Raw genomic sequence first — 26762 nt, 5'->3', positions numbered from 1 at the left:
AAAATACAAGCCTCAGGAATAGGCAGAGGTGAAATGCGAGTCACGGACCCCGGTGTGTCCGGTCATCTATCATTCCTTATTAGCAAGGTACTTTTTGGGCTTATATTATCTGATGTGGTCTTTTGTCACTGTTAGTCTTATTAATGTAAGACTACGCCCGCATCTGGAATAACTAGGTAATATATGGCTATTGCCATAGTTACAGACAGTGCACGTTCCTTAACCCTTTGCAATAGGTCTTTTTATATAGGCTGGCGTGGTTGCTTACACCTTAATCAGCTGAGGGTCAGTTTATACTGCTTAAATTCTATTCCCTTGATTGGTCATCGTGCACTAGAATAGTGGGTATTTTACCAATATCATGAGTCACCATACCTTATGGACCCATAACCTCAGCATTTGGTATTAATGCTTGTAATAATTGGGCCAGGTACAGTGTGACGTCCATCATACGAGGTACCTTGTGGTTTTTTGTTTTTTTTTATTTATTAGAATTAGAGATTTTAAAATTAAGATTAATCAATGTTTTAAATTCTGGTTGTTTCCTTGGGCTATTTAGCACTAGCCTGAATGTGTTATGTAAACTGTACACAAACTAAATTCGGACCTCCAAGATGGTTGCAAAGAAAGTAAAGGTATTTTTATTAATAATATGAGTGTCATCTCTCCAGCCAGGCAGAGCCGCTGTAGACTTTGAGAAGGTTCCCCTGTTCTGATGAAGGCCAGGTTTAGCGGGCCGAAACTTGCTTATACAGTGGATGAAGCTGTATTAATAAAATGCCATTACGTTCTTTGCATCTATGTTGGAGAATTTATTTTTGCATTATTTGTGAAGTGGAATCCTATTCATGCACCCACCTATAGAGAAGGGCCATGCAGCCAGTCTTTGTCTATTGTATAGGACAGTGATGGCGAACCTATGACACGCGTGTCAGTGCTGACACGCGTAGTCATTTTCAGTGACACGCCGGCCGCGGCCCCATAGAAATTGCATCTTTACATTGCATGCCATCCGATCCGATTTTTTATCGGATCGGATGCCATGCAGGAGGTCTGTGGGTCCAAACAACAGAGCTCCGGCACAGAGCGTCTAGGCCTGGGACTTCCGGTAGGCCCGGCGCAGCTCCCGGAAGTCCCAGGCCTCTGCGCGGGTCAGATGCCATGCAGGAGGTCTGTGGGCCCAAACAACAGAGCTCCGGTGCAGAGCGTCTAGGCCTGGGACTTCCGGTAGGCCAGGCGCAGCTCCCGGAAGTCCCAGGCCTCTGCGTCGGAGCTGTGTTGTTTGGGCGGCATTGCGCTGCTCCCTGCTTCGTCGGCTGGAAAGATCGGACCTACCGGTCCCATGCCTAGACGCTCTGCGCCCTAGCTCTGTTATTTGGGCGGCATTGCGCTGCTCCCTGCTGCGCCGGCCAGAAGTCCCAGGCCTAGACGCTTTGCGCCCTAGCTCTGTTATTTGGGCGGCATTGCGCTGCTCCCTGCTGCGCCGGCCAGAAGTCCCAGGCCTAGAGACGCTCTGCGCCCTAGCTCTGTTATTTGGGCGGCATTGCACTGCTCCCTGCTGCGCCGGCCAGAAGTCCCAGGCTGCACTTCTGAGGCCTGAGGTGATCGCTGTCTGGAGGCCCTGTGATTGCTGTCTGCAGGCCCTGTGACAACTACAGCAACCATCATCCAGTGAACTGTGGGGTGTCATTGGCCATTACTAAGATAAGTGAGGGGGAGGCTGGAAGAGGCCTGTGCTATGGGTGCCGTTTCCCGCCATTAGGAACGCCATCTTGCAGCATAGTACAGACTCCATTTCACCACCATTACTGTTTGTGGTGCATCCTTATTAACCCCTATTTCTGCTAATTGCCTGCAGGGCTAACTATAAATCTTCTCTCATGGAGAAGCCACAAAATAAAAAACCAAAGTTAAGTAAAGGGAGTGGTAGTAGCAGTAGCCGACCCTTTTAAGAGACATGGACTGAGATGTATGGCATTATAGAAAAAAATGGCAGATCATTTTGCGTTCTATGTAGTGAAACGGTAGTAAGCAGAACGTGGAATGTAAATAGACATTTTGAAACTAATCATTCCCAGCTCTTGAAAAAAAGTGAGGATGAAAGGAAGGAATACATTTCCAGGCAGCTACACCTTCATAAGAGCCAATCTAATTCCATCCTTAAATTTGTAAAAAGCTCTACAAATTTAACATCTGCAAGTCTGAGCATTGCTCACTCCATAGCTCAGCATGGAAAAGCACTCAGTGAGGGAGAATTTATTAAAGATACTCTCTTAAGATGTGCACCAGTTCTATTTCATGATATGCAGAATAAAGATGCAATTAAGAGAATATCTGAGTTACCACCGCAACAGCTGGAGTGCCACAGGTTCGCCATCACTGGAAGAATTCCCCCTCCCCCTCACTTATCTTAGTTCACGGCACCCCACACAAGTTAAATAATAGCAAGACCAACAAAAGAAACCAACTGACAGATGAACAAAGAAGTCACTAAGCAGGTAAAGGTACCGTCACATTAAGCGACGCTGCAGCGATAGAGACAACGATGCCGATCGCTGCAGCGTCGCTGTTTGATCGCTGGAGAGCTGTCATACAGACCGCTCTCCAGCGACCAACGATGCCGAGGTCCCCGGGTAACCAGGGTAAACATCGGGTTGCTAAGCGCAGGGCCGCGCTTAGTAACCCGATGTTTACCCTGGTTACCAGCGTAAAAGTAAAAAAAACAAACAGTACATAACTCACCCAGCGTCATACCTCCCCCAGCTTCTGCTTCCTGACACTGACTGAGCTCCGGCCCTAACTGCACAGCGGCTTTCACTTTCACTTTAGGGCCGGCGCTCAGTCAGTGTCAGGAAGCAGAAGCTGGGGGAGGTATGACGCTGGGTGAGTTATGTACTGTTTGTTTTTTTTACTTTTACGCTGGTAACCAGGGTAAACATCGGGTTACTAAGTGCGGCCCTGCGCTTGGTAACCCGATGTTTACCCTGGTTACCAGTGTAAAACATCGCTGGTATCGTTGCTTTTGGTGTCAAACACAACGATACACGGCGATCGGACGACCAAATAAAGTTCTGGACTTTATTCAGCGACCAGCGACATCACAGCAGGATCCTGATCGCTGCTGCGTGTCAAACTAAACGATATCGCTAGCGAGGACGCTGCAACGTCACGGATCGCTAGCGATATCGTTTAGTGTGACGGTACCTTTAGTTAAATAATTATAATTATACATATTTGTTATTTAAACTATACATGTCGCAAAATTATGGTTTTTTATCAAGGTGACACACCACCCAAGTTATGCTCGGTTTTTTGGCGAATTTTGACACACCAAGCTCAAAAGGTTGCCCATCACTGGTATAGGAAGTGCCATTAGCATGATTGGACCTTTTGAACAGGTAACTATATATAGGTATGGCTAGAAAGTTAGGTATTTTTCTAATAAAGGGATGTGGTCACTGCTATAGGTAAAATAAAAAGCATGTGTGTAGATGACACACATTCATGCTATAGTCACAGACGTGTGCCTCAAGTAGAACCTCTAATATATAGTACAACAGGTGCTATTCCGATACATATTTCTCTCTCTCTATATATATCTATCTATATATATCTATATCTCTATAATTGTCTAAGGGGTACTTCAGTCTTTCTGTCGGCAACTTCCATCACAGATATTCATTCGCTGATTGGTCTCGCCAGCTGCCTGTCATGGGTGCCGCGACCAATCAGCGACGGGCACAGTCCGATTAGTCCCTCCCTACTCCCCTGCAGTCACTGCCCGGCGCCCGCTCCAGACTCCCCGCAGTCACGGCTCACACAGGGTTAATGCCAGCAGTAACGGACCGCGTTATGCCGCGGGTAACTCACTCCGTTACCGCCGCTATTAACCCTGTGTGACCAAGTTTTTACTATTGAGGCTGCCTATGCGGCATCAATAGTAAAAACATCTAATGTTAAAAATAATAAAAAAAAAAAACAACAAATCATTATATACTCACCTTCCGCCGCCTTTCCGACGCTGAAAGCGGCAGGTTCCGTTGCTAAGGTTGGTGTGCGACAAGGACCTGCCATGACGTCGGAAGGTGAGTATATGTTTATTTTTTAACCTGTGACATACGTGGCTGGGCAATATACTACGTGGCTCTGTGCTGTATACTACGTCACTGGGCAATATACTACGTCGCTGGGCAATATACTACGTGGCTCTGTGCTGTATACTACGTCACTGGGCAATAAACTACGTGGCTCTGTGCTGTATACTACGTGGCTGGGCAATATACTACATGGCTCTGTGCTGTATACTACGTGGCTGGGCAATATACTACATGGCTCTGTGCTGTATACTACGTCACTGGGCAATAAACTACGTGGCTCTGTGCTGTATACTACGTCGCTGGGCAATATACTACGTGGCTCTGTGCTGTATACTACGTGGCTGGGCAATATACTACGTGGCTGGGCAATATACTACGTGGCTGGGCAATATACTACGTGGCTGGGCAATATACTACGTGGCTGGGCAATATACTACGTGGCTGGGCAATATACTACGTGGCTGGGCAATATACTACGTGGCTGGGCAATATACTACGTGGCTGGGCAATATACTACGTGGCTGGGCAATATACTACGTGGCTGGGCAATATACTACGTGGCTGGGCAATATACTACGTGGCTGGGCATATTTTAGAATACCCGATGCGTTAGAATCGGGCCACCATCTAGTGTAATTTTATATATAATATATATATATATATTTATTCATGAACGTGTCCCCTCTAGGGACATCAACACGTGACAAAATATTTTAAAAAGCCCTTTGGCTTGGTAGCTTATACAGCTGTATCCACACATACACATTAATGAGAAAGCATCCGCACAATATGGACTGACAATATAGGCGATCTCAGACTTTATTGGAAGGCCACAGGATTATTCCTTATCACAGGACATAACTGGGCTATCTACTGTGCAACAGATTTCTAGGTAACATTTCTAATCAGGAAGCACTAGTTGAGCTTTACAGGCAACAGAGTTAACGGCTCCAGATTAAGTAAAAACAGTAAATGGCCACGTCATGTTACCGAGGACACCTTCAGCTGCTCCTTCTGAAAGATCAGAAAACAAAATGGCATAAAACGTACAAAAAAAACGACAGATGAGCTGAGATGAGGTTCATTAGCGCTGGTTTAATTTGTGGCTCCTGTTGAGATGTGGACAAGCCAGGTTCTGGTGACCATACAATTGCTTAACAGTCTAGATGACATCTACATTGTGATCGGCTACGGACACCAGTGTGCAAACACAAGGGCTTTGTGGATGTAGTGCTGGGAGGTACGACAGTCACACACGTCCAAAGCCTCACCAAACGTATGTTATTCATGCAGGTACCTCTAGTACGGACTATTTATATTTATTATGGCACACCAGTCACTGGCGCAGAGTTTCACCAAGTAGTGCAACTACAAGACGCTCAGAACAGAACAATCCAACACTGAACTGATATGGTTTCCAGGGAGTGGTTGTCCTCCCAGAGGCTTGGGATGCACAAAATATAAAGCATGCATGAAAAAAAAAAAAAATGTAAAAAAAAAAGAAAATAATAATAATCTTAAGCTCAAAACTTTATCCATCAGGACCTTTGCCGCACTGGATCACAGTATTCCAGCAAGTCTTAAGCAGAGTCCGCCAAAACCTGGGCAACTTTAAAAACATATACACACAGTGTAGGGAGCTGCAAGGGGAAAAAAACAGGGGGGAGCTGGGTTAAAAAGGAAAAGGCGAACAGGATTTGAATTCTTTCACATCCATCTTTTCCCAGATGAGTTTCAGCACAGCATAAATAAAATCTCCAAGAAATAAATACAAATTTGGCTCCTGTGAGATCAGAAGAGAGATTGTATCCATAAGGAAGGCGGTGATACCTCCACCCACATAGCAAGCTAACCCTGTGCTGTGAGGGAGGAAACAAAATGGAGGAGTGGGGTGTAAGGTCAGTTAAGAAGTTTCTCAGTGGTGCTTATGTGTCTTCATTCATTTCCTGGCTGTCGGTCCGGGCAATCTTTCGTGGAGGTGCAGAAGTTTCACCTATTTCTAATTGGTCTTGGTCTCTTTTCTTTGCAGCATTCTGTAGACAGAAAATGGAAGTCACTGCACTTATTTTAAAAAGCATGGAGCTGATATGTTAACCTACCGTAAATCAGAAGTGTCTTCCATCGCATCAATCCGCAAACACACGGAGCATAAATACAGTTACTGGGGCATACTGCCAACACTGCTAACATTTCATGCCAGGTCAATGTAACGCTGCATTCAAGTAGTTGTAATACACTTAACAACCTATGACGGACTATGTCGGTCACAGGTCGCCTCCCCCTCTTTGCTGGAGCTCGCACCTTTTCTGATCAGCTGTCATGTGCCCCTAACAGTCGCGAGTGGAATCACAATCCATCAGTGGCTATTAACTAGTTAAATGCCGATATCAATCTGAGTGTGTAATTTAACTTGCGCAAACCAAATGTACGTCATTAGCTCCGCCCAACTGCGGGTCGCCAATGGATTGGCTTGACAACCCGGGGTCTGCAGGAGACCCCTATTGTTGTCATTGCCAAACTGCAATAAGGGCGCTCATAGCAGATGAGCATTTTTGTTGCAGATAGCAGGGCCCTGTGGGAGTTGCATGATTTACAGCTGATAAGACAGCTTGAATACATGTGGGAATTCCCTAGCAACCAAGCAACCCCCACATGTACTCAGGCTGGCTAGCAGCCGTAAATCATGCAGCTGTGTCAACAAAAATAATCTCTGAGCAGTTACAAATACTCGGAGACTTCCCAAGCGTGCTCGGGAAAAGCCGAGCAACGAGTATACTCGATCACTAGTCATCACCACTCATGCAAATCTAGAGCAGGCGTGGCGCTGTTTCGGTAGCATCAATGTGTCTCTGAAGCCAGGTGTACGCATTGAGCATAACAGCATCTGAACTTCCAAACATGTGCAGTGCCCATCGCTGAAGCCAGGAAGCGTACATCCGGATTCAGAGACGCAGTGACGATGCCAAAATAAGCAGCGCAAATGTGCTAGAATTGCATGAGCAGCAATGAGGTCGGCTCGTGCAAATTATGTTATAATGCCCACAGGGGCGTGATAACATTGAAATAGGGCTGACTAGTCAGGGGCAACTAATGCCCCAACAATTAGTCAAAGCAGTTGTTAGCATAGGAAACGGACATTATAAATGCTTTTTTAAAGCATTTAACTCAATTATGTTATACAGGGCTGATTAGGCAGGGAGTTTAATCATACATAGGTGAATGCTGCTTGGGTTGGAGGGCATGGGGGACCTGACAGATTCCCTTTAACCTAACAATGGAAGCCATGAAACTGCATAGTGTATACACTGCCTATACATACACACATACAAATTGTGAGTGTAAATATATTTATATTATACATGCACAAAACAATTTCCACATTCAATTTCCCTGAAGTGCATTGTATGGCCTACAACTCTCCTCCTTACCCTAGCATGTCACTCTCTACAAGGAAATAAGTTAACCCTTATACCCCAGTCAGACGCCATCTCATTCATTTTTCCTCTTTTAGCCAAAGCCAGGAGTAAGCTCCAAAGAAAGGAAAAGTAAAAAAGCAAAGAATTACCGGTATATTTCACCTTTTTAGATCCATTAAAGATTTTGCCAAAGTAATTTAAGACAAAAAATGGAAGTGCTGCCAAAGCCACAAAATTGTACTATAGCTAATGTCAAGAAGCCAATTAAAAAAACTTGACAACTAATTTGGCGGCAGCACAATTAAAAGTTCAAAATTTGAATACATCAGAAAACAAAAAAAGCACACATAAGTGTAGCTTGGAATCACTGTGCAAGATACTGTAATTTTCAGACTATAAGATGCACTTTTTTCCTCCAAAAATGTGTAGGAAAATGGGGGTTGCGTCTTATAGTCCGGATGTACCGATTCTGGCTACATGGTGGGAGCGGTTTTGGAGGAGCAGGGGGTCACAGAGGCAGGAGCCGGCTGCTGCGGCTAATTCCTGTAACCGCTGGCTGCTAAAGGGAAATGAATATTCACTGCATTCCACGCCCATAGGTGTGGAGGGCAATGAATATTTATTTTTCTTAATGGAATCCTGGTATGACTGGCCCCCATCCCAGTCCTGGTATGACTGGTCCCACCCTTACCCTGGTATGATTGGCCCCAAACCCCGCTCCTGGTATGCATGGCCCCATCCTTATGATTAGCCCCCAACCACCCACCCCCTTCCTGGTATGCACGGCCTCAGCAGAAAACATTTAAAAAACAAACCATTATACTTACCATCCCGGCGCTCCCTTGCAGCATCCTGTTCCAATGCCAGCAACTGCTTTATGCTTGTAAGCAGCGCTTGGCAGGGACGTCATGTGATGCTCACAAGCAGAGCACAGCTGCCGGAATATTCAAAGCTCTGCATGCCGGGACTGTGTGAGCACAAAGCAGTGAGTATTCATTGCTCTCTAGCAAGCAGTGTCAGCCGGAGACTTCTTCCTGCTGCCGGTGGTCACGTGTGCCGATACTAATGCATATTCATGGAATGGGGAACAAGTCCTAAGGTGTCAACAGTTCATCCATCTGCCTAATTATAGGGAATCTTTGTCAGAGGTTCCGTCTGAATCACTTATCTTAGAGATTTAAAAGGAAACCCCAGTACAAGCTCTCAAAGCAGAGTGCAGGATAAATGTGCGCAGAGCCTTACTGCGATCTTAAGGAGGCAGAATGAAAAAAATCAACAGCAGGTGAAGAATTGGTTTTATTTTTTAAGCCGATCCTCATAAGGTATAAGTGATTAGGTGACTATTCTTTGGGTTGGTGCGCTTATCGATCACACACTAAAAGACTCTTTATTGCAAAAAATAGTTTTTGCATCACCACATTTTGAGAGCTATAATTTTTCCATGGCTTGGCCCACAGAGTCATGTAATGATGTGCTGGCTTGTTTTTTTGCGGGTCGCGTTGACATTTTTATTGATACTATTTTCGGGCACATGACATTTGTTGATCACTTTCCATTCCGATTTTTCTTGGGGCAGAATAAACAAAAACCAACAATTCAGGATTTTTTTTTTTTTAGGTGGGAGCTGGGGGTTATGCCGTTCTGTGTATGGTGAAATTGATAAGGCAGTTTTATTCTTTGGGTCAGTACGAATACAGCGATACCTCAACTATATTGTTTTCTTATGTTTTGGCACTTTTACACAATAAAAACTATTTTATAGAAAAAAAAAAATATTTTTGTTTGGCGGTATGAAATAAAAAACATGGCAAAAAAAGCCGGATTACTCACTGGTAATGCTCTTTTAGTGAGTCCAAGACAGCACCCCACTGGAGAGAGGGATCCGCCCCGCAGGAACAGGAAACCTACAGAGAAATAAAAGGGGGCGGTCCGCCTCTCCTCCTCAGTTTTGATTTCAGAGTACCCGGAGGACCGCCAGTATTAGGCAAATATCATTTATTTCATTTGTCAAATTTATTTGCTTATGATTAAAAGAATTTTACTCAATAGTATGTACTATATTAACCTAGGGAGGGATGTAAGAGGGTGCTGTCGTGGACTCACTAAAAGACCATTACCGGTGAGTAATCCGGCTTTTTACTCTTCGCCACGACAGCACCCCACTGGAGATCTTTCAGAGAACCTCACCTGGGGGGGGGGGGGGGGGGGGGGGGGGGGTTACCACCGTGCTGAGGACAGTCCTGCCAAAGTCTAGGTCAGAAGTTGACGATAGGTCAAACCTATAGTGATTATAGAAAGTAGAAGGATTTGACCAAGTTGCCGCCTTACATATAGTTTCAATTGGGACCTCTCCCCTTTCTGCCCAAGAGGATGCCATAGCTCTGGCAGAGTGCGCCGTTATGCCTTCCGGAGGGTTTTCTTTCCTCGCGGAATAAGCCAGTTTGATAGACTCTCTGATCCACCGGGATAAGGTGCTTTTTGTTACTCCATGACCCTTCTTGTGACCCTGGAAGGATATAAACAGAGCCCTACACTGTCGCCAGCTGCTGGTCCTTTCAATGTACTTTAACACTACTCTTTTAACATCTAGAGTGTGGTATTTCTGTTCTTCAGGAGTAGAGGGATTACTGAAGAAAGTTGGCAAGATTATTTCTTGTGACCTATGGAATTTCTTTGCTACTTTGGGAAGGTAGGAAGGGTCTGGTTTAAGAATCAACTGATCCTGAAAAGATAGCAGGAAAGGTGGATCTATAGAAAGAGCTTGGATGTCACTGATTCTTCTTGCCGAAGTCAGTGCTACCAAGAGGGTTGTTTTTAGTGATAGGCATTTAATGGGTATTGAGTCTATTGGTTCGAATGGAGAGTCTGTTAGGGCTTGTAAAACTAAATTTAGATCCCAGGGTGGAATTCTAGGTATGTTAACTGGGTTTATCCGTTCGCAGGCTGTGATAAATCGGGATACCCATCTATCTCCCGCAATGTTATGGCCATAGAGCCATAGAGGGCTCCTAGTGCTGAAACATGAACCTTTAAAGTGTTTACAGTTAAACCTAGTTCTCTCCCTTTTTGAAGAAATTCCAGAATAGATTGTATCAGAATTTCTGACGTTTTGGGAGATGTATGGAATTGTAGGAATTTCTTCCATATCCTTGTATAAATCTTTGTGGTGGAAGGTTTTCTACTTTGGAGGAGTGTGTTAATCAATCCCTCCGAGAACCCCCTTAATTTCAGCATCTGCCTCAAATTCCAGGCCGTCAGATGGAGATTGTCCACCTGAGGGTGGAAAAACGGTCCCTGGAAGAGAAGATTGGGTGTCGAGGGGAGGACCCAAGGGTCTGAGATCGACATGGTTTGCAGCCACGAGAACCATGGTCTCTTGGGCCAGAATGGAGCTATCAGTATAACTCTCGCTCCTTCCTCTCTGATTTTGCGTATGACCTGTGGTAGTAATATGATCGGAGGAAAGGCGTATGCCAGACTGAACTGCCAAGGGGCTTGGAGAGCGTCCAGAATGTCCGGAAGATCCACTGGAGATAAGGAGGCAAATCTTCAGACTTTTTTGTTTTTTCTTGTGGCAAAGAGATCTATTTGAGGACGACCCCATAGGGACACTATGTCATGAAAAATATGATGGTTTAGGCACCACTCCCCCTGTCTCAAGGTGTGTCGACTTAAGAAGTCTGCCTGCTGGTTGCTTTCCCCTCTTATGTGAAGCGCAGTAAGGGATGTCAGGTGACTCTCTGCTAGATCCAAGATTTGTCCAGCAGAAGACATCAGAGTCTCTGATCGTGTGCCTCCTTGCCTGTTTAGATACGCCACTGTGGTGTTGTCGGAAAGGATTCTGACGTCTTTTCCCCGAAGCTGTGGGAGAAAATGGTATAAGGCGTATTTTACTGCATTTAGTTCTTTAAAGTTAGATGAGTTGTAGCATTCTTCCATGTTCCATAACCCTTGGCAAAAATCATTCCCCATATGAGCTCCCTATCCGTGAGGACTGGAGTCAGTGGTTATGGTATGAGATGGCGTTATTACCCATGGAACACCACTCATCAAATGGTCTGAATCCAGCCACCACGTTAAGGAGGCTAAAACCTCCTGTGACAAGGTTATTTTTGCATTTAGGCGACCAAATAACCGTCTTTCTTCCTGTAAAATCTGGTGTTGCAGCGTTCGGGTATGATATTGAGCCCATTTTACTGCAGGTATACAAGAAATAAGGGATCCCAACAATGACATAGCTTGTCTTAGGGATATACGCGGACTATTTATTGCAGCTATGACTTTGTGTCTGATGAGTAGTATTTTTACCTGAGGCAGAAGACACTTTTGGGTTATGGAGTCTAGATGGAACCCTAAGAACGCTTGAAGGGAAAGTGGAGTAAGTCTGGATTTGTTGGTATTGATGATCCATCCTAGATCCTGTAGAGAGGATATTGCGTGAGCCAAGCGGTCAGCACATTGAGTAACAGAATTTCCTATGACCAAAAAGTCATTCAGGTAGGGTACAATTAATGTTTCTTTCTGGCGAAGACAGGCCATCACCTCTAGCATTATCTTGGTGAAGATCCTTGGCGCTGTAGAAAGGCCGAAGGGCATGGCTACGTACTGGAAATGACAAATCTTGCGGTTGATTGTCACTGCTACCCTGAAGAATTTTTGGTATCTGTCATGGATAGGGAGATGATAATAAGCATCTTTTAAATCAATGCCCCCCATCATACAGTTTGGAAAGAGGAGTTTTATAGTGGATCTAATAGATTCCATCATAAATGTATGGTTTTCGATAAAGGAATTGAGTTTTTTTAAGGTTTATGATTGTCCTGAATGAACCGTCGGGTTTGGAAATCAGGAATAAGGGAGAGTAGAATCCCCTACCTTCCTGTCCTTCAGGAACCTGGTGCCAACCGAAGAGAATCCGCGGATGCATCCGCCATAAAGGCTGCTGCGCCTCGTATTAAGGGGATAGCAGCTCGTAATTTTTCTCTTGAGATCTGTTGGTCTAACTGATCAATCCAGATGAGCATTGATCTGGCGGTGCAAGTGCTTGCTACTGCCGGTTTAAATATGCCTGTAGTTGCCTCCCAGGATCTTTTCAGGGAGGACTCGGCTTTGCGATCCAGAGGGTCAGAAAGCAGTCCCGCATCTTCTACAGGTAAGGTTGACTGCTTAGAGGTAGAGGCTACAGCTGCGTCAACCTTAGAGACTTTAGTCCATGTAAGAAGCTCCTCGTCACTAAACGGATATTTTCGTTTTGACGCTGAGGGTAGAAAGCTTCTCTGATCCTGCTTCTCCCACTCCCTTTTAATTAACGCTTTTACTGCCGGGATGACTGGGAAACATCTCCTTTTTCTCTCTTGTAAACCCGCAAACATTATGTCTTGCGTGGTTTGTGCGCCCTTCGTCTCCTCACACCCCATAGTGTCTCTTATCGATTTCACTAGATTGTCCACACTCTGTAAAGGGAAACAAGAGCGTCCCTCGATTTCAGATGATAAAGACGATGATAGGGAGGCCTCTGAGCATACAGCCTGGTCACTATCTGAATCTGACGAAGGTGTTGGCATTTTAGGTTTACTTTTGTGAGGTTTATCTTGGGACATGGCTCTTAACTCCTCCCTAATAATGGCACGCAAGTCCGTAACGGATACTGCCGCTCCTTGTGTTGTTTCCATTATACAGTCCTTACAGAGTTTTTTAGGGTATGAGTCTGGTAGGGGCTGGCTACATAAGGCGCATTCCCTATGTTTTGTTTTTTGTCGTTTTAACCTGATCAGACACAACGAGAGAAGGAGAAAGAGAGAAAGAGAGGGGAGACAGCATTAGCTTAATAGGCAGAGTTAGACACACTCACCCAGTGAAGCTATAAGTACCGGATCAGAAGCCCGAGATCCTGTCCTGGATCTAACCACCGAGTCGCTCTTATGACCGGTATCTAAAGATCCTCTGCTGGCACGATCCTTGGCGGGGGGTACTTGGTCTCCTGTTTCAGGGTCCATGGCACCTGGGGATGGCATCTTGCATGGCCAAATAATGGTGCCCACTTGATTTATATAGGGCGTTGTGCGCTTTTTTTTCTCTCTGCGGCATTGCGCATGCGCGAAAGCCGCGCTTCCCCCCGCCGCTGGCTCCGGCCTAGATGCCCCGGAAGTTCAACATATACTTCCGGGCAAATCATTGGTGGCGGACGGCGCATGCGCGGTCCGAGATTTTACATCGGACCTTCTTCCGGAACGCTGCCCTCACCTCACCTGATCAGCGAGGGCTTTTCCAGCACTTGCTTCCGCCACCTGTTTCGGAAGTGATGCCAGGCGGCCTCACCCGGACCTGGCCATCATCCGGGCTTCTATCAGACGAGGGAGCCGTCAAACGGAACTCCCCCGACGCTGCCTCTGGACTGCAGCCCCTGCCGTTCCCAGAGATACCGCACAGGCGGCGTGCATGCCCAGGTATTTTTCCTATAGAAATCCTGTCGTTCCCGCAGGAACAGGAAACCTAAACTGAGGAGGAGAGGCGGACCGCCCCCTTTTATTTCTCTGTAGGTTTCCTGTTCCTGCGGGGCGGATCCCTCTCTCCAGTGGGGTGCTGTCGTGGCGAAGAGTAAAACAATGCTTAATTTTTTTTATGGTGTACACCAAAGGGGTGGGACAGTTTTATAGGGTGGGACGTTACGGATGCGGCGACACCAAAAAGTGTGTACTTTTATTGTTTATATTCTTTCATACAAATATTTATTTATAGATACAATATCTTGATTTTTTTAATAATATTTTTACAATTATTATTATTTTTTTTTTTTATGGGGATGAAGCAGCATCCCTATACTGTAGAAACAGTCAGCTCTGCACTGACAGAGAAACTTGCTGATCATGTAGTACTGTGCATGATCAGCAAGTTTCCTAGCTCTGGTGACTCGGATGTCGACATGACGACATTGGGTCACCATGGCAACGATCAGGACCCCGCGGGGGTCTCTGATCCAAAGGTAGAGGGGCTATCCGCCATCTGTCTGCTCCCGGAATGCTGTGATCGCTCCTGACATTTACTGCCGGGTGTTGGCCGTCAGCAAGTGGTGCGCGGGCGATCGCAATGACATAATAATCCGTCCCTGGTCAAATAGGCCCCGGGCACATGGATGGATTATTACGTCTAATGTCATGAAGGGGTTAAAGCGAACCTGTCAGGACTTTGCCAAGTAAACTACAGCCATTGTCAGTGTTAAACTAATTAAAATGAAACTTAGGTTGAAGAAATCAGTCTTGTGGTTATTGTTAATCTGTGTAGGAAGTTTTGAGTTAATGAGATGCTCATGCTCCGGGTGGGACTATGGGTGGCTCTTTTTTGTGTTCTTGCCTCCATCTTCATCGTGGCTTAAATGACAGGTCACTGAACCCTCAAGTGACCTGCCTCCTATTTTAAATACTGCGCTTACAGAGTTAAAATTGTGGCCTTTAAAAAAAAAAAAGTAACTCCAGCAAAATGGTGGCGGCGTAGTAGCATCTATCGGCAAATGACTGGCTCTATTGAGAGTCTACAGCCACTCAGAGCATTGCGATCCTTGTCAGAGTTATACGACCGTCTGACTCTTCCCTTTTACTGATGGCCACAATAAGACTGATATTTTTAACGTTATACTCTTGTTTCAAAGGAAAACGGCTCTTTTAAAAGGAAGTAAAAATATTCACCTAACAGGAGAAGAGCACTTCAGCTGTCCAAAAAGTGGCCAAATTTAAATATATATTCTAACTTAGAGAATAAAGGTCTCACCTTCTTGCCCCATTGCTGGTGTAGATAACGCAAAAGTATATTTGTTTTCTCTGTAACTATGACTGAAGAGTAAAGAAAAAAAAGTTAGACCCATTACTCGACAAGTGTCAAGAATCCAACCTAAGAATAAAGCACACTTACTTTGGTCAGAAGGGTACTCTCTTGTAGGGAGGTAAACTGAAGGCCGTCTATTCTGCAAGGAAATTCCTCAATAGTTACATTACACAGCGTGGAAAAGAACACTTTACATCAATATAACGATCATGAGATAGAGAGAATATATATATATATATATATATATATATATATATATATATATATATATATATATATATATATATATATATATATATATATATATATATATATATATATATATATATATACACACACACCTATGTGAAAAAGTCACTCCAATGTGTCTTACCTACAAGGTGAACCCCAAGGTGCCTGTACACAAAGACTCCTTGAGCAGAACCACCAGAACATATGCTTGTACCTCAGGTATTTGTGTTACAGACTCAAAGATTTTCTCAAACTTTAAGGGAATATGTCAGGAATTTCGTGCCGCCAAAGCCACAAGCTGCATGAACTGGAGTCAGGTGTAGCATTTCCTGACAATATACTTTAAAGATCAGGCCGGGACCAGACTTGTATGACATTAGCCCCAGCCTGCTGTTCCCAGTGCCGCTGCTGGTGATAGACCGGTCTCTACCTCATGTGTACATTCAAATGGCTCTGTTACGTAGAGTGATACAGGGAGAAGCCGTGGTCGGCGCGAATCATGATCCCTGACTGGATCTTCAAAGTACCGTATATACTCAAGTATAAGAATTTTTCAGCACATTTTTTAAATCCTAAGCCCCCCTTGGCTTATACTAGAGTGGGGGTTCCTCATGACAGAGGGGGAGCGGCAGAGCAGCGGGTCACAGGAGGCAGGAGCCATCTACTATGGCTAACACCTGTGCCCGCTGCTTAAGAGAAATCAATATTCACTGAGCTCGCAGTGAATATTCATTTCTCTATAATAGCGGGCACAGTAGTCACAGCCGCCGGCTTCCTGCAGCTGCCAGGCGTCCACGTGTGCCCGCTACTTAAGGGAATGAATATTCACTGCACTCCATGCAGTGCTGTTAAAATGATAGCTGGGGTGAAGAAATCAGTCTTGTGGTTCTTGTGTAATCAGTGTTAGCCATTTTCAGTTAATGAGATGCTTGTGCTCGGGGCAGGACTGTGGCAGTCTTATCTTTCTGTTCTAAGCCAGAGAAACCAAGAAAAGAACTGCCCACAGACCCACTCCAAAGCCTGCCTCTATGGTAAGGAACATGTTTGTGCTTCGGAGCGGCCGGTGGGCAGGTCTCTCCTGGGTTTCTCTGACCTAGAACAGGAAGATAAGACTCTGCCTACAGTCCTGTCCCGAGCATCCCATTAACTGAAATTGTCTAACACTGACTACACAAGAACCACAAGATGGATTTCTTGACCCAAGGTATCATTTTAACATCACTCAACAACATTTTAATAACTTAACAGCACCAACATGACAGTGTTTGTATGTTACGTAGCAAAATCCTGTTGACTGGTTCGCTTTAAATCAGACACAAAATAGTTAATAAATAATATTTCCCACGTCTACTTTACATCACAACAACTTTTGAAATGTTTGTTTGATAGGAAGTTAAAAGGGTTAAAAGTTGACCGGCAATTTCATTTTTACAACAAAATTAAAACATCTTTTTTTTTTTTTTTTTTTTAAGGACGTCAGAGATTTGAAGTGACTGAGGGCTTACATGACAGAAAATGCCCAAAAGTGATACCATTCTAAAAACTGCACCCCTCAAGGTACTCAAAATCACATTCAAGAAGTTTATTGACCCTCCAGGTGCTTCACAGGAATTAATGGAATGTGGAAGGAAAAAAAAAATTTATTTTTTTCACAAAAATTTACTTTTAGATCTAATTTATTTATTTATTTTATACTTTCACAAGGTTAACAGGAGAAAATAGACCATACAATTTGTTGTGCAATTTCTCCCGAGTATGCCGATACGCCATATGAGGGAGAGAACTACTGTTTGGCAGGGTGGATTGATTTAAATCACGCCGATTTAAATCATGATTTAAATCACGATTTAAATCAAAAGATTTTTTTCTATTTAAATCGGATCGATTTAAATCATGATTTTAATCATGATTTAAATCAAAAGGTTTTTTTTAATATAAATCACGATTAAAATGAGAAGTGAGAGCAGTGCGCATGTGCGCCCATAGTTACACGGACGAAACTAGGGGCAACGATCTAACGCCAGGGTGAGGGGGGGACCCCAAAGTAAGTAAAAATCTTTTTTGTTTTACTATATGGCAATAGGTAGGTGTTTAAAAGCAGCATGTCTTAATTGTATAAACTATTAATAGCCTCCACATTTTGTTCATACTGCCCCTTTAATTCCACACTTCTAGCTTGGTTTCAATTTTGGTTTAGTTTCTTTTTCCATTCAGTTGACATGCCCAAACTTGTTGGATAGTCAGCATCCTACAGAAACCTCTGGAAGAGCATGGCATTGTGAATGTTACACATATACAGCCTTTATTCTACTGAGTTAAACAACTCAGCTTTATCTCATGATGGAAGAACCTTTGGATGGTAAAATATTTTCCTCAAAAAGCAGTTTATTGAAAAAAATCCGATTTAAATCAAAAAAATCCGATTTAAATCAAAAAAATCCGATTTTTTTGATTTTTTTTAAAAAACATTGATTTTTATCCACCCTGCTGTTTGGGCGCATGGCAGAGCTCGGAAGGGAAGGCGTGCCATTTGACTTTTTTAATGCACAATTTGCTGGAATAATTCGTGTTTGGAGAGCCCCTCATGTGCCTAAATAGCTGAAATCCCCCCAACAAGTAACACCATTTTGAAAACTAGACCCCTCAGGGAACTTATCTATATGTGTGGTGAGTACCTTGAACCCCCAGGTGGTTCACAGAAATGTATAATGTTGAGCTGTGAAAATTTAAAAATAAAAAAGATTCACATTTTCCCCATAAAAATGTTTTTTAGCCCCAAATTTTATATTTTCACAAGGGTAACAGGACAAAATGGACCCCGAAATGTGTTGTGCAATTTTTCCTGAGTTCACTGATAACCCATATGTGGTTGAAAACTACTTTTGAGGCACAATGCAAAGCTCAGAAGGGAAGTAGCACCATATTACAGTGTAGATTTTTTCTGCACTGGTTTGAGGGTGCCATGTGACATTCGCAGTGCCCCTGGGGAGCCAAAACAGTAGAATCCCTCCTATAACTGACCCCATTTTACAAACTACTTCTCTCATTGAATTCATCTAGGGGTGCAGTGATACCTGACACCACAGGTGTGACACAGAATTTCATACCATTGGGCAGTGAAGAAAAAAGAATTACGTTTTTACCACCAAGATTGTGTGATATCCCCAAAAGTTACATTTTCATACTGGGAAATGGGCACCAAAATTTGTCCACAATTTCTACTGAATGTGGCAATACCCCATATGTGGCTGTACAGTACTACTTAGGCATACTGAGAGACTCGGGAGAGAGCGCTATTTGCCTCCTGGAGCGCAGATTTTCTTACAATAGTTTGCAGACTCCATATACAGAGCCCCCAAGTGCTAGAAAAGCAGAATCCCCCCTCAAGTGACCTAATTTTGGAATCTATACCCCCTTTGGGAATTTATCTACAGGCGTGGTGACGATTTTTACTCCATGGGTGTTTTCCAGAAACAAGCAGTAGTGGGTATTGCTGAGTGAAAAAACAAACTGCCGTTGTAGTGACCAGTATGCTGTGGTGTCCAGTACATTATGCCCAGCCCGTGCTTCTGGAGACGGGCACCCGTAAATTAGAAGAGCTCTTATTCCTACAGAAATTCCAAACATGTGGGCGCTAAATATGGCTTAGATACACGAACTCAGAAGGAAGGAGGCATTTCTATTTGGGAGTGTAGAATTTGCTGAATTTCTTTTGAGGTGTGAGGAGCCATTTTGCTTTTCCAGAGCCTTTGTACTACCAGTAACGTGGAGGACCCCTATATTTCCGTTAACAGATGACAGACCTGAGTGAGGACTTGCTTTTTTGTGGATTGAGTTGAAGCTTTTAGTGGGAACATTTTACATAACATTTAGGATCACAGTTATCCGGCGCTCTACGTTGAGCACTTACATCGGGGTTTCCATTTAAATATCTGAGTGACGTGACAGATGAAACCCCCTCCCAGGAATCCATTCACTAAAATGAGGCAGCAGAGTTACTCTAGACTCCATCTGGCCTCTGTTCAGCGATGCCATTTTCAGACATGCACAAAACTGTGGCTGACAGCACTTTTATGCAATCCTAAAAATATGGACAAATAGGTGCCCAGACGGCGTCCACAGTGTCTCCATCTGCCTCATTATAGAGAGTCTTCCAACGGGGGTTCCATCTGAATCACATTTTTCAGAGATTTACACAGAAACCCCGGAGTAAGTGCTCAGTGCAGGATAAATGTGAGCCTTACTGCGATCTATGAAAGGCAGAAAACTAATTTTTGTATCCCAATGTTTAGACAGCTATAAATTTTTCCATATTTTGGCTGACAGTCATGTGATGGTTTGTTTTTTGCGGGACGAGCTGACATTTTTATTGGTACCATTTTCAGGCACATGACAATTTCTGTTCACTTTCTATTCCGATTTTTGAGAGGTAGAATGAACAAAAAACAGCAATTCAAGAGTTGTTATTTTTCTTTTTTTTATTATTGTTCCGTGAGTGGAATTTTCAGTCAAGACATTTTATGCCATTCTCCGTGTGGTAAAATTGATAAGGCAACTTTATTCTTCGGGTCAGTACGATTACAGCGATACCACATTTGTATAGTTTTCTTTTTATATTTTGGTGCTTTTATACAAACTTTTGTAGAAAAAAATATTTTCATCGCTTAATTCTGAGAGTTAAAAATTATTTTTCTGTTGATAAAGATGTATGGTGGCGTGTTTTTTTTTCAGGACAATATGTTTTCAGAGATGCAATATTTATTTACATTTGTCTTTTTAATCGCGTATCATTGCGAGTGTGTGTGTTTTTGGGTATATATATATATATATATATATATATATATATATATACACACACACACACACACATACACACACACATATACATATATATACATATACATACATATGTACATATACTTAAATATATATATATATATATATATATATATATATATATATATATATATATATATATATATATATATATATATATACACACACACATATACATACATAAATATACATATCTCCAGGCTCCCAACACTAACTTTCCTATAAAATCGTCTTTATTGTGTAAGAGTGCCAGAAAACAAACAATGGATAAATGGGGTATCACTGTAATTGTACTGACCTGAAAAATAAGGCTGCCTTATCAATTCTACCACATTGAGAACGACAAATTGTCATGTGCCCGAAAATGGTATCAATAAAAACGTCAACTGGTCCCGCAAAAAAACAATACCCATATATGACTGTCAGACGAAATATGGAAAAATGAGAGCTCTCAAAATATGGTGATGCGCAAAAAAGAAAAAAGGGCACCGACTCGAAGAATAAGGTCACCTAATCACTAGTGATGAGCAAATATACACATTACTCGAGATTTCCCGAGCACTCTTGGGGATCCTCCAAGTATTTTTTAGTGCTCGGAGATTTAGTTTTTATTGCCGCAGCTGAATGATTTACATCTGTTAGCAAGCATAAGTACATGTGGGGATTCCCTAGCAACCAGGCAACCCCCCCCAAGTACTTATGCTGGCTAGTAGCTGTAAATCATTCAGCTGCGGCGATGAAAACTAAATCTCCAAGCATTTACAAATACTCGGAGGACACCCGAGCATGCTCGGGAAATCTCGAGTAACGAGTATAAACGCTCATCACTACTAATCAATTACACTGCACGAGGAACGGCATAAAAAATAAATAAGACCAATTCTTCACCTGCTGTTGATTTGTTCATTCTGCCTCTCAAAGATAGCAGTAAAGCTTGGCGCACATTTATCCTGCACTCTACGCTGAGCGCTTACACCGTGGTTTCCGTGTAAATCTCTGAAATACGTGGTTCAGACAGAATCTCTTGACAGAAGATTCCCTATAATGAGGCATATGGAGGCACTGTGGACGCCCTCTGACCCGTGATCCGAAAACCCAAACAAGGTCCTACACATAGTATGGAGTGAAAGTCAACATCAAAGCCTGCAAAGAGGACTCCCATGAACAAAAAAAAAAATTAAGAAAAACAATATTTTTATTTGGACAATAAGCGAACACACACAAAAAAATCATGCAGGGGAAAAGAAAAAAAATCATTGGGTAAGTATACAGAATGTATTTAGATCTGTCCCACAATACATATGTTATAAGTGGCATGCCCATATGGAAAAAGTTTAAAAACTGCCACACTTGGGTCCAAAGGGATTTTTGGTGATGCAAAATCTCCACTCAGTGGCAGATAACAGTAACGGCCCCACATGCCAAAAACAATGCATAAGTGGTCCAGACTAAGCTTGACAATACAGCACTATTATCCGACTAGAGGGGTAAATCCTCACATCAAGTTCCCTTTAATCTAGCAGAGATAAAGCACACACTACAGAAATCCCAATATTGTAGATAATACAGACAGCACAGTATAAAACAGCCCCAAACTAAACAGTAGTACAATTATGAGCACCACGGGTGCTTGGGAAAGTTACTTACTGAGGCTTTACACACAGAGTCTGCATGAAACCTGCTAAAGTTGCTCTCATTGTACACGGGTAGGCCTTTTAAAAAGTCCGCCTAGAAGCAAGAAAAGAAAGAAGCCTCTTACAAATCAAGGCACATAAGGGCTACGGTCCATAATAAAGAGGTCATCAGTGGGATACATGGGACGCCATGCTTCAGGTGTGACCAGAGCATTGTGTCATGGTGTGGAGCACACTTAGCGCACAAATGATGCCATTATTCATGAAGGCGAGGAGAAATTTGGCTGGGCCTTTTTTTTGCCTTCCATTGGTCATTGCATCTCTTTGCTTTACATAGGTGCTATTGTGGGTGTATAAAACATAATGGTTATTTTATGTTGATGTTTACTTGGGCAACAATTCAGGGAGGAGGCAATTCTTATAGTGTACACGGACACTCAGGAACCCGGATTTATTGTTTTTTTATTGTATAGTTTATGGTAAAGCTGCATGTGTGGGACTAAACACTTATTTTACTGCCAACATTACTTTCTGAAATCCCATGGCAGTGTTTATCATTTCTAATGTACGGATGAATATGCCAGTTATAGGTGTGCCCTGACAGTGTACCAAGTATTGGTCAGACAAGCCGGGGACCCTGTAACACGGTGCCGCCATACTAGGTTGGATCCCAGTACTCGATCACTCAGTGGGGTCTCGCTAGATTATGGGACAGAAATGGGGTCATGGCTCTCAATCACTGACCCATCCTTCCCACAGCGGTCTGATCTCCAATAATGTGCCCCCCCCCCCCTATGTAATAATTCCGAGGAGGGCGGACAGTAGCGCTCCAGACTGACGTGTCCCAGCCTCAGTAATGTGCCCCCCCTATGTAATACTTCCGAGGAGGGTGGGCAATAGCGCTCCTGACAGATGTGCCCCCCTATGTAATAATTCCGAGGGCGGACAGTAGCGCTCCTGACAGATGTGCCCCCCTATGTAGTAATTCCGAGGAGGGCGGACAGTAGCGCTCCTGACAGACGTGTCCAACCTCAGTAATGTGCCCCCCCTATGTAATAATTCCGAGGAGAGTGGACAGTAGCGCTCCAGACGTGTCCCAGCCTCAGTAATGTGCCCCCCCATGTAATACTTCCGAGTAGGGTGGACAATAGCGCTCCTGACAGATGTGACCCCCTATGTAATAATTCCGAGGAGGGCGGACAATAGCGCTCCTGACAGATGTGCCCCCTATGTAATAATTCCGAGGAGGGCGGACAGTAGCGCTCCTGACAGATGTGTCCCAGCCTCAGTAATGTGCGCCCCCCTATGTAATACTTCCGAGGAGGGCAGACAATAGCGCTCCTGACAGATGTGCCCCCCTATGTAATAATTCCGAGGAGGGCGGACAGTAGCGCTCCTGACAGATGAGCCCCCCCTATGTAATAATTCCGAGGAGGGCAGACAGTAGCGCTCCTGACAGACGTGTCCCAGCCTCAGTAATGTGCCCCCCCCCCATGTAATACTTCCAAGGAGGGCGGACAGTAGCGCTCCTGACAGATGTGCCCCCCCCCTATGTAATAATTCAGAGGAGGGCGGACAGTAGCGCTCCTGACAGACGTGTCCCAGCCTTAGTAATGTGCCCCCCTATGTAATACTTCCAAGGAGGGCGGACAGTAGTGCGCCTGACAGACTTGTCCCAGCCTCAGTAATGTGTCCCCCCCCCATGTAATACTTCCGAGGGCGGACAGTAGCGCTCCTGACAGATGTGCCCCCTATGTAATAATTCCTAGGAGGGCGGACAGTAGCGCTCCTGACAGATGTGCCCCCTATGTAAGAATTCCGAGGAGGGCGGACAGTAGCGCTCCTGACAGACGTGTCCAGCCTCAGTAATGTGTCCCTCTATGTAATAATTCCAAGGAGGGCAGACAGTAACGCTCCTGACAGATGTGCCCCCCTATGTAATAATTCCGAGGAGGGCGGACAGTAGCACTCCTGACAGATGTGTCCCAGCCTCAGTAATGTGCCCCCCCTATGTAATACTTCCGAGGAGGGCAGACAATAGCGCTCCTGACAGATGTGCCCCCCTATGTAATAATTCCGAGGAGGGCGGACAGTAGCGCTCCTGACAGATGAGCCCCCCTGTGTAATAATTCCGAGGAGGGCAGACAGTAGCGCTCCTGACAGACGTGTCCCAGCCTCAGTAATGTGCCCCCCCCCCATGTAATACTTCCAAGGAGGGCGGACAGTAGCGCTCCTGACAGATGTGCCCCCCCTATGTAATAATTCCGAGGAGGGCGGACAGTAGCGCTCCTGACAGACGTGTCCCAGCCTTAGTAATGTGCCCCCCTATGTAATACTTCCAAGGAGGGCGGACAGTAGTGCGCCTGACAGACGTGTCCCAGCCTCAGTAATGTGTCCCCCCCCCCCATGTAATACTTCCGAGGGCGGACAGTAGCGCTCCTGACAGATGTGCCCCCCTATGTAATACTTCCAAGGAGGGCGGACAGTAGCGCTCCTGACAGATGTGCCCCCTATGTAATAATTCCTAGGAGGGCGGACAGTAGCGCTCCTGACAGATGTGCCCCCTATGTAAGAATTCCGAGGAGGGCGGACAGTAGCGCTCCTGACAGACGTGTCCAGCCTCAGTAATGTGTCCCTCTATGTAATAATTCCAAGGAGGGCAGACAGTAGCGCTCCTGACAGATGTGCCCCCTATGTAATCATTCCGAGGAGGGCGGACAGTAGCGCTCCTGACAGACGTGTCCCAGCCTCAGTAATGTGCCCCCCTATGTAATACTTCCGGGGAGGGTGGACAGTAGTGCTCCTGACAGATGTGCCCCCCTATGTAATAATTCCGAGGAGGGCGGACAGTAGCGCTCTTGACAGACGTGTCCCAGCCTCAGTGATGTGCCCCCCTATGTAATACTTCCGAGGTGGGTGGACAGTAGCGCTCCTGACAGACGCGTCCCAGCCTCAGTGATGTGCCCCCCTATGTAATACTTCCGAGGAGGGTGGACAGTAACGCTCCTGACAGATGTGCCCCCCTATGTAATAATTCCGAGGAGGGCGGACAGTAGCGCTCCCGACAGATGTGCCCCCCTATGTAATAATTCTGAGGAGGGCGGAGAGAGCGCTCCTGACAGATGTGCCCCCCTATGTAATAATTCCGAGGAGGGCGGACAGTAGCGCTCCTGACAGATGTGCCCCCCTATGTAATAATTCTGAGGAGGGCGGAGAGAGCGCTCCTGACAGATGTGCCCCCCTATGTAATAATTCTGAGGAGGGCGGAGAGAGCGCTCCTGACAGATGTGTCCCCCTATGTAATAATTCCGAGGAGGGCGGAGAGAGCGCTCCTGACAGATGTGTCCCCCTATGTAATAATTCCGAGGAGGGCGGAGAGAGCGCTCCTGACAGATGTGTCCCCCTATGTAATAATTCTGAGGAGGGCGGAGAGAGCGCTCCTGACAGACGTGTCTATGAGCTGGTGACAACCAATCAGGCGGTAACTGCAGCGATGACAAGGTTGTCACCCAGCTTTCCCAGTCACCGGCATGGCAAACCTTCACCGTACACTTATAGGAGGGGATAGCCACCACAGGGCAGTCCTATTGCTTAGGCCACCTCCCCAGAACGGAGTGGCTGACACAGACAGGAATAGTATAACCCATGGGAGCAGCAGGTCAGAGGCCTCTCGGCTGAACACACCCTGCACAGTGCCCACAGCCTCCCACCCCACAGCCCGGCCCCTGCGCGGGTCTGCAGGCACTATGCTATCCCCGTCCCTCCCAGGGCCTCCTGTGGCCACAGACAGACATGCACCAGCTGCGTGCACACATATACACACCATCATCAGCCAGCTCCAGCCTCGCCTGCTCGCACAAACCGCCGCGGGAGCGTCTCCCAGAAACCACGCCTCTCATTGGCCGCCGCGTCACAGTTATGCCTTCACTAGTGCACGTCTAGTGGCTGTTTCTCTTGTCAATCCAGTTATTAGCATTTCAGTTGGCTTTTCAGCTAGTCAGTTAGTGACGTCACCAGTACTAGCACGGTAGGATGCACGGGAAAAGGCATGTGGTTTTGTCGGTGACGCTGCCATTGGCTTACAGTCTAGCGCAAGTCATCATGGGAATTGAAGTTTTGTAAGCAGTGGTGTCTGTGACGCCTTTCTACAGTGTGCGGTGCGCAGCGGGGCGATCCGCCAGTCATCAGCCTGTGTGTCGGCGCTGCCAGATGAGGGCAGACTGCAGCACATAGCGTGGTAGAGATGTGACCGGAAGCATTGCTTCCTCCTCCCGGCCCAGCGCGCATGATCGCAGGGAGCGGACCTGGACTGAGACTCCACAGGCCTGCAACTGGGCTATCATGGCATCCTAGTTACAGGGGAAATGGGCACAAATAAGAGTGCCTGTAAATGGTGAATGAGTATATGTGAAAAAATAATAAGCAGGACTATGACAGTGGTCATTTGATATTTACTTCTGCACTCAGTCAGGGTTATGGGCAGGCAGAATAGGCAGCTGCCTAAGGACCCCGCTCCCTTTGGGCCCCCCATCCAGTGGCATGCTGCTATGGAGCCCATCAAGTTTAACCCCTTCATGACCCAGCCTATTTTGACCTTAATGACCTGACCATTTTTTGCAATTCTGACCAGTGTCCCTTTATGAGGTAATAACTCCGGAACGCTTCAACGGATCCTAGCGATTCTGAGATAGTTTTTTTCGTGACATATTGGACTTCATGTTAGTGGTAAA

The 26762-nt window shown here is 45.1% G+C and overlaps 2 protein-coding genes across 4 annotated transcripts; both read right to left on the bottom strand.

Moving 5' to 3' along the window:
- Positions 1-4892: 4892 nt before the first annotated feature.
- DDA1 (DET1 and DDB1 associated 1) lies at positions 4893-26013 on the bottom strand. Its single transcript, XM_077252235.1, has 5 exons — positions 25856-26013; positions 22046-22126; positions 15419-15470; positions 15278-15339; positions 4893-6130 (listed from the first exon to the last, which is right to left on the bottom strand). The coding sequence occupies exons 1-5, from the start codon at positions 25859-25861 to the stop codon at positions 6023-6025; spliced, it is 309 nt and encodes a 102-aa protein (XP_077108350.1). The 5' UTR covers positions 25862-26013; the 3' UTR covers positions 4893-6022.
- LOC143765488 (uncharacterized) lies at positions 7586-15270 on the bottom strand. 3 transcript variants are annotated; one of them, XM_077252213.1, is made up of 2 exons: positions 11822-15270; positions 7586-11374 (listed from the first exon to the last, which is right to left on the bottom strand). In XM_077252213.1, exon 2 carries the CDS (start codon positions 10656-10658, stop codon positions 9687-9689), a length of 972 nt encoding a protein of 323 aa, XP_077108328.1. In that variant the 5' UTR covers positions 10659-11374; positions 11822-15270; the 3' UTR covers positions 7586-9686. The 3 variants fall into 3 exon arrangements, with proteins under 3 accessions (XP_077108328.1, XP_077108338.1, XP_077108319.1); XM_077252223.1 differs by having other exon boundaries at positions 7586-11932; positions 12056-15270; XM_077252204.1 differs by having other exon boundaries at positions 7586-12176; positions 13365-15270.
- Positions 26014-26762: the final 749 nt, after the last annotated feature.

Source organism: Ranitomeya variabilis, chromosome 1 (genome assembly GCF_051348905.1).
Source record: "Ranitomeya variabilis isolate aRanVar5 chromosome 1, aRanVar5.hap1, whole genome shotgun sequence".
Lineage (NCBI taxonomy): Eukaryota > Metazoa > Chordata > Amphibia > Anura > Dendrobatidae > Ranitomeya > Ranitomeya variabilis.
The sequence above is the reverse complement of the archived record's forward strand: the minus strand, read 5'-3'. Positions and strand labels throughout refer to the sequence as shown.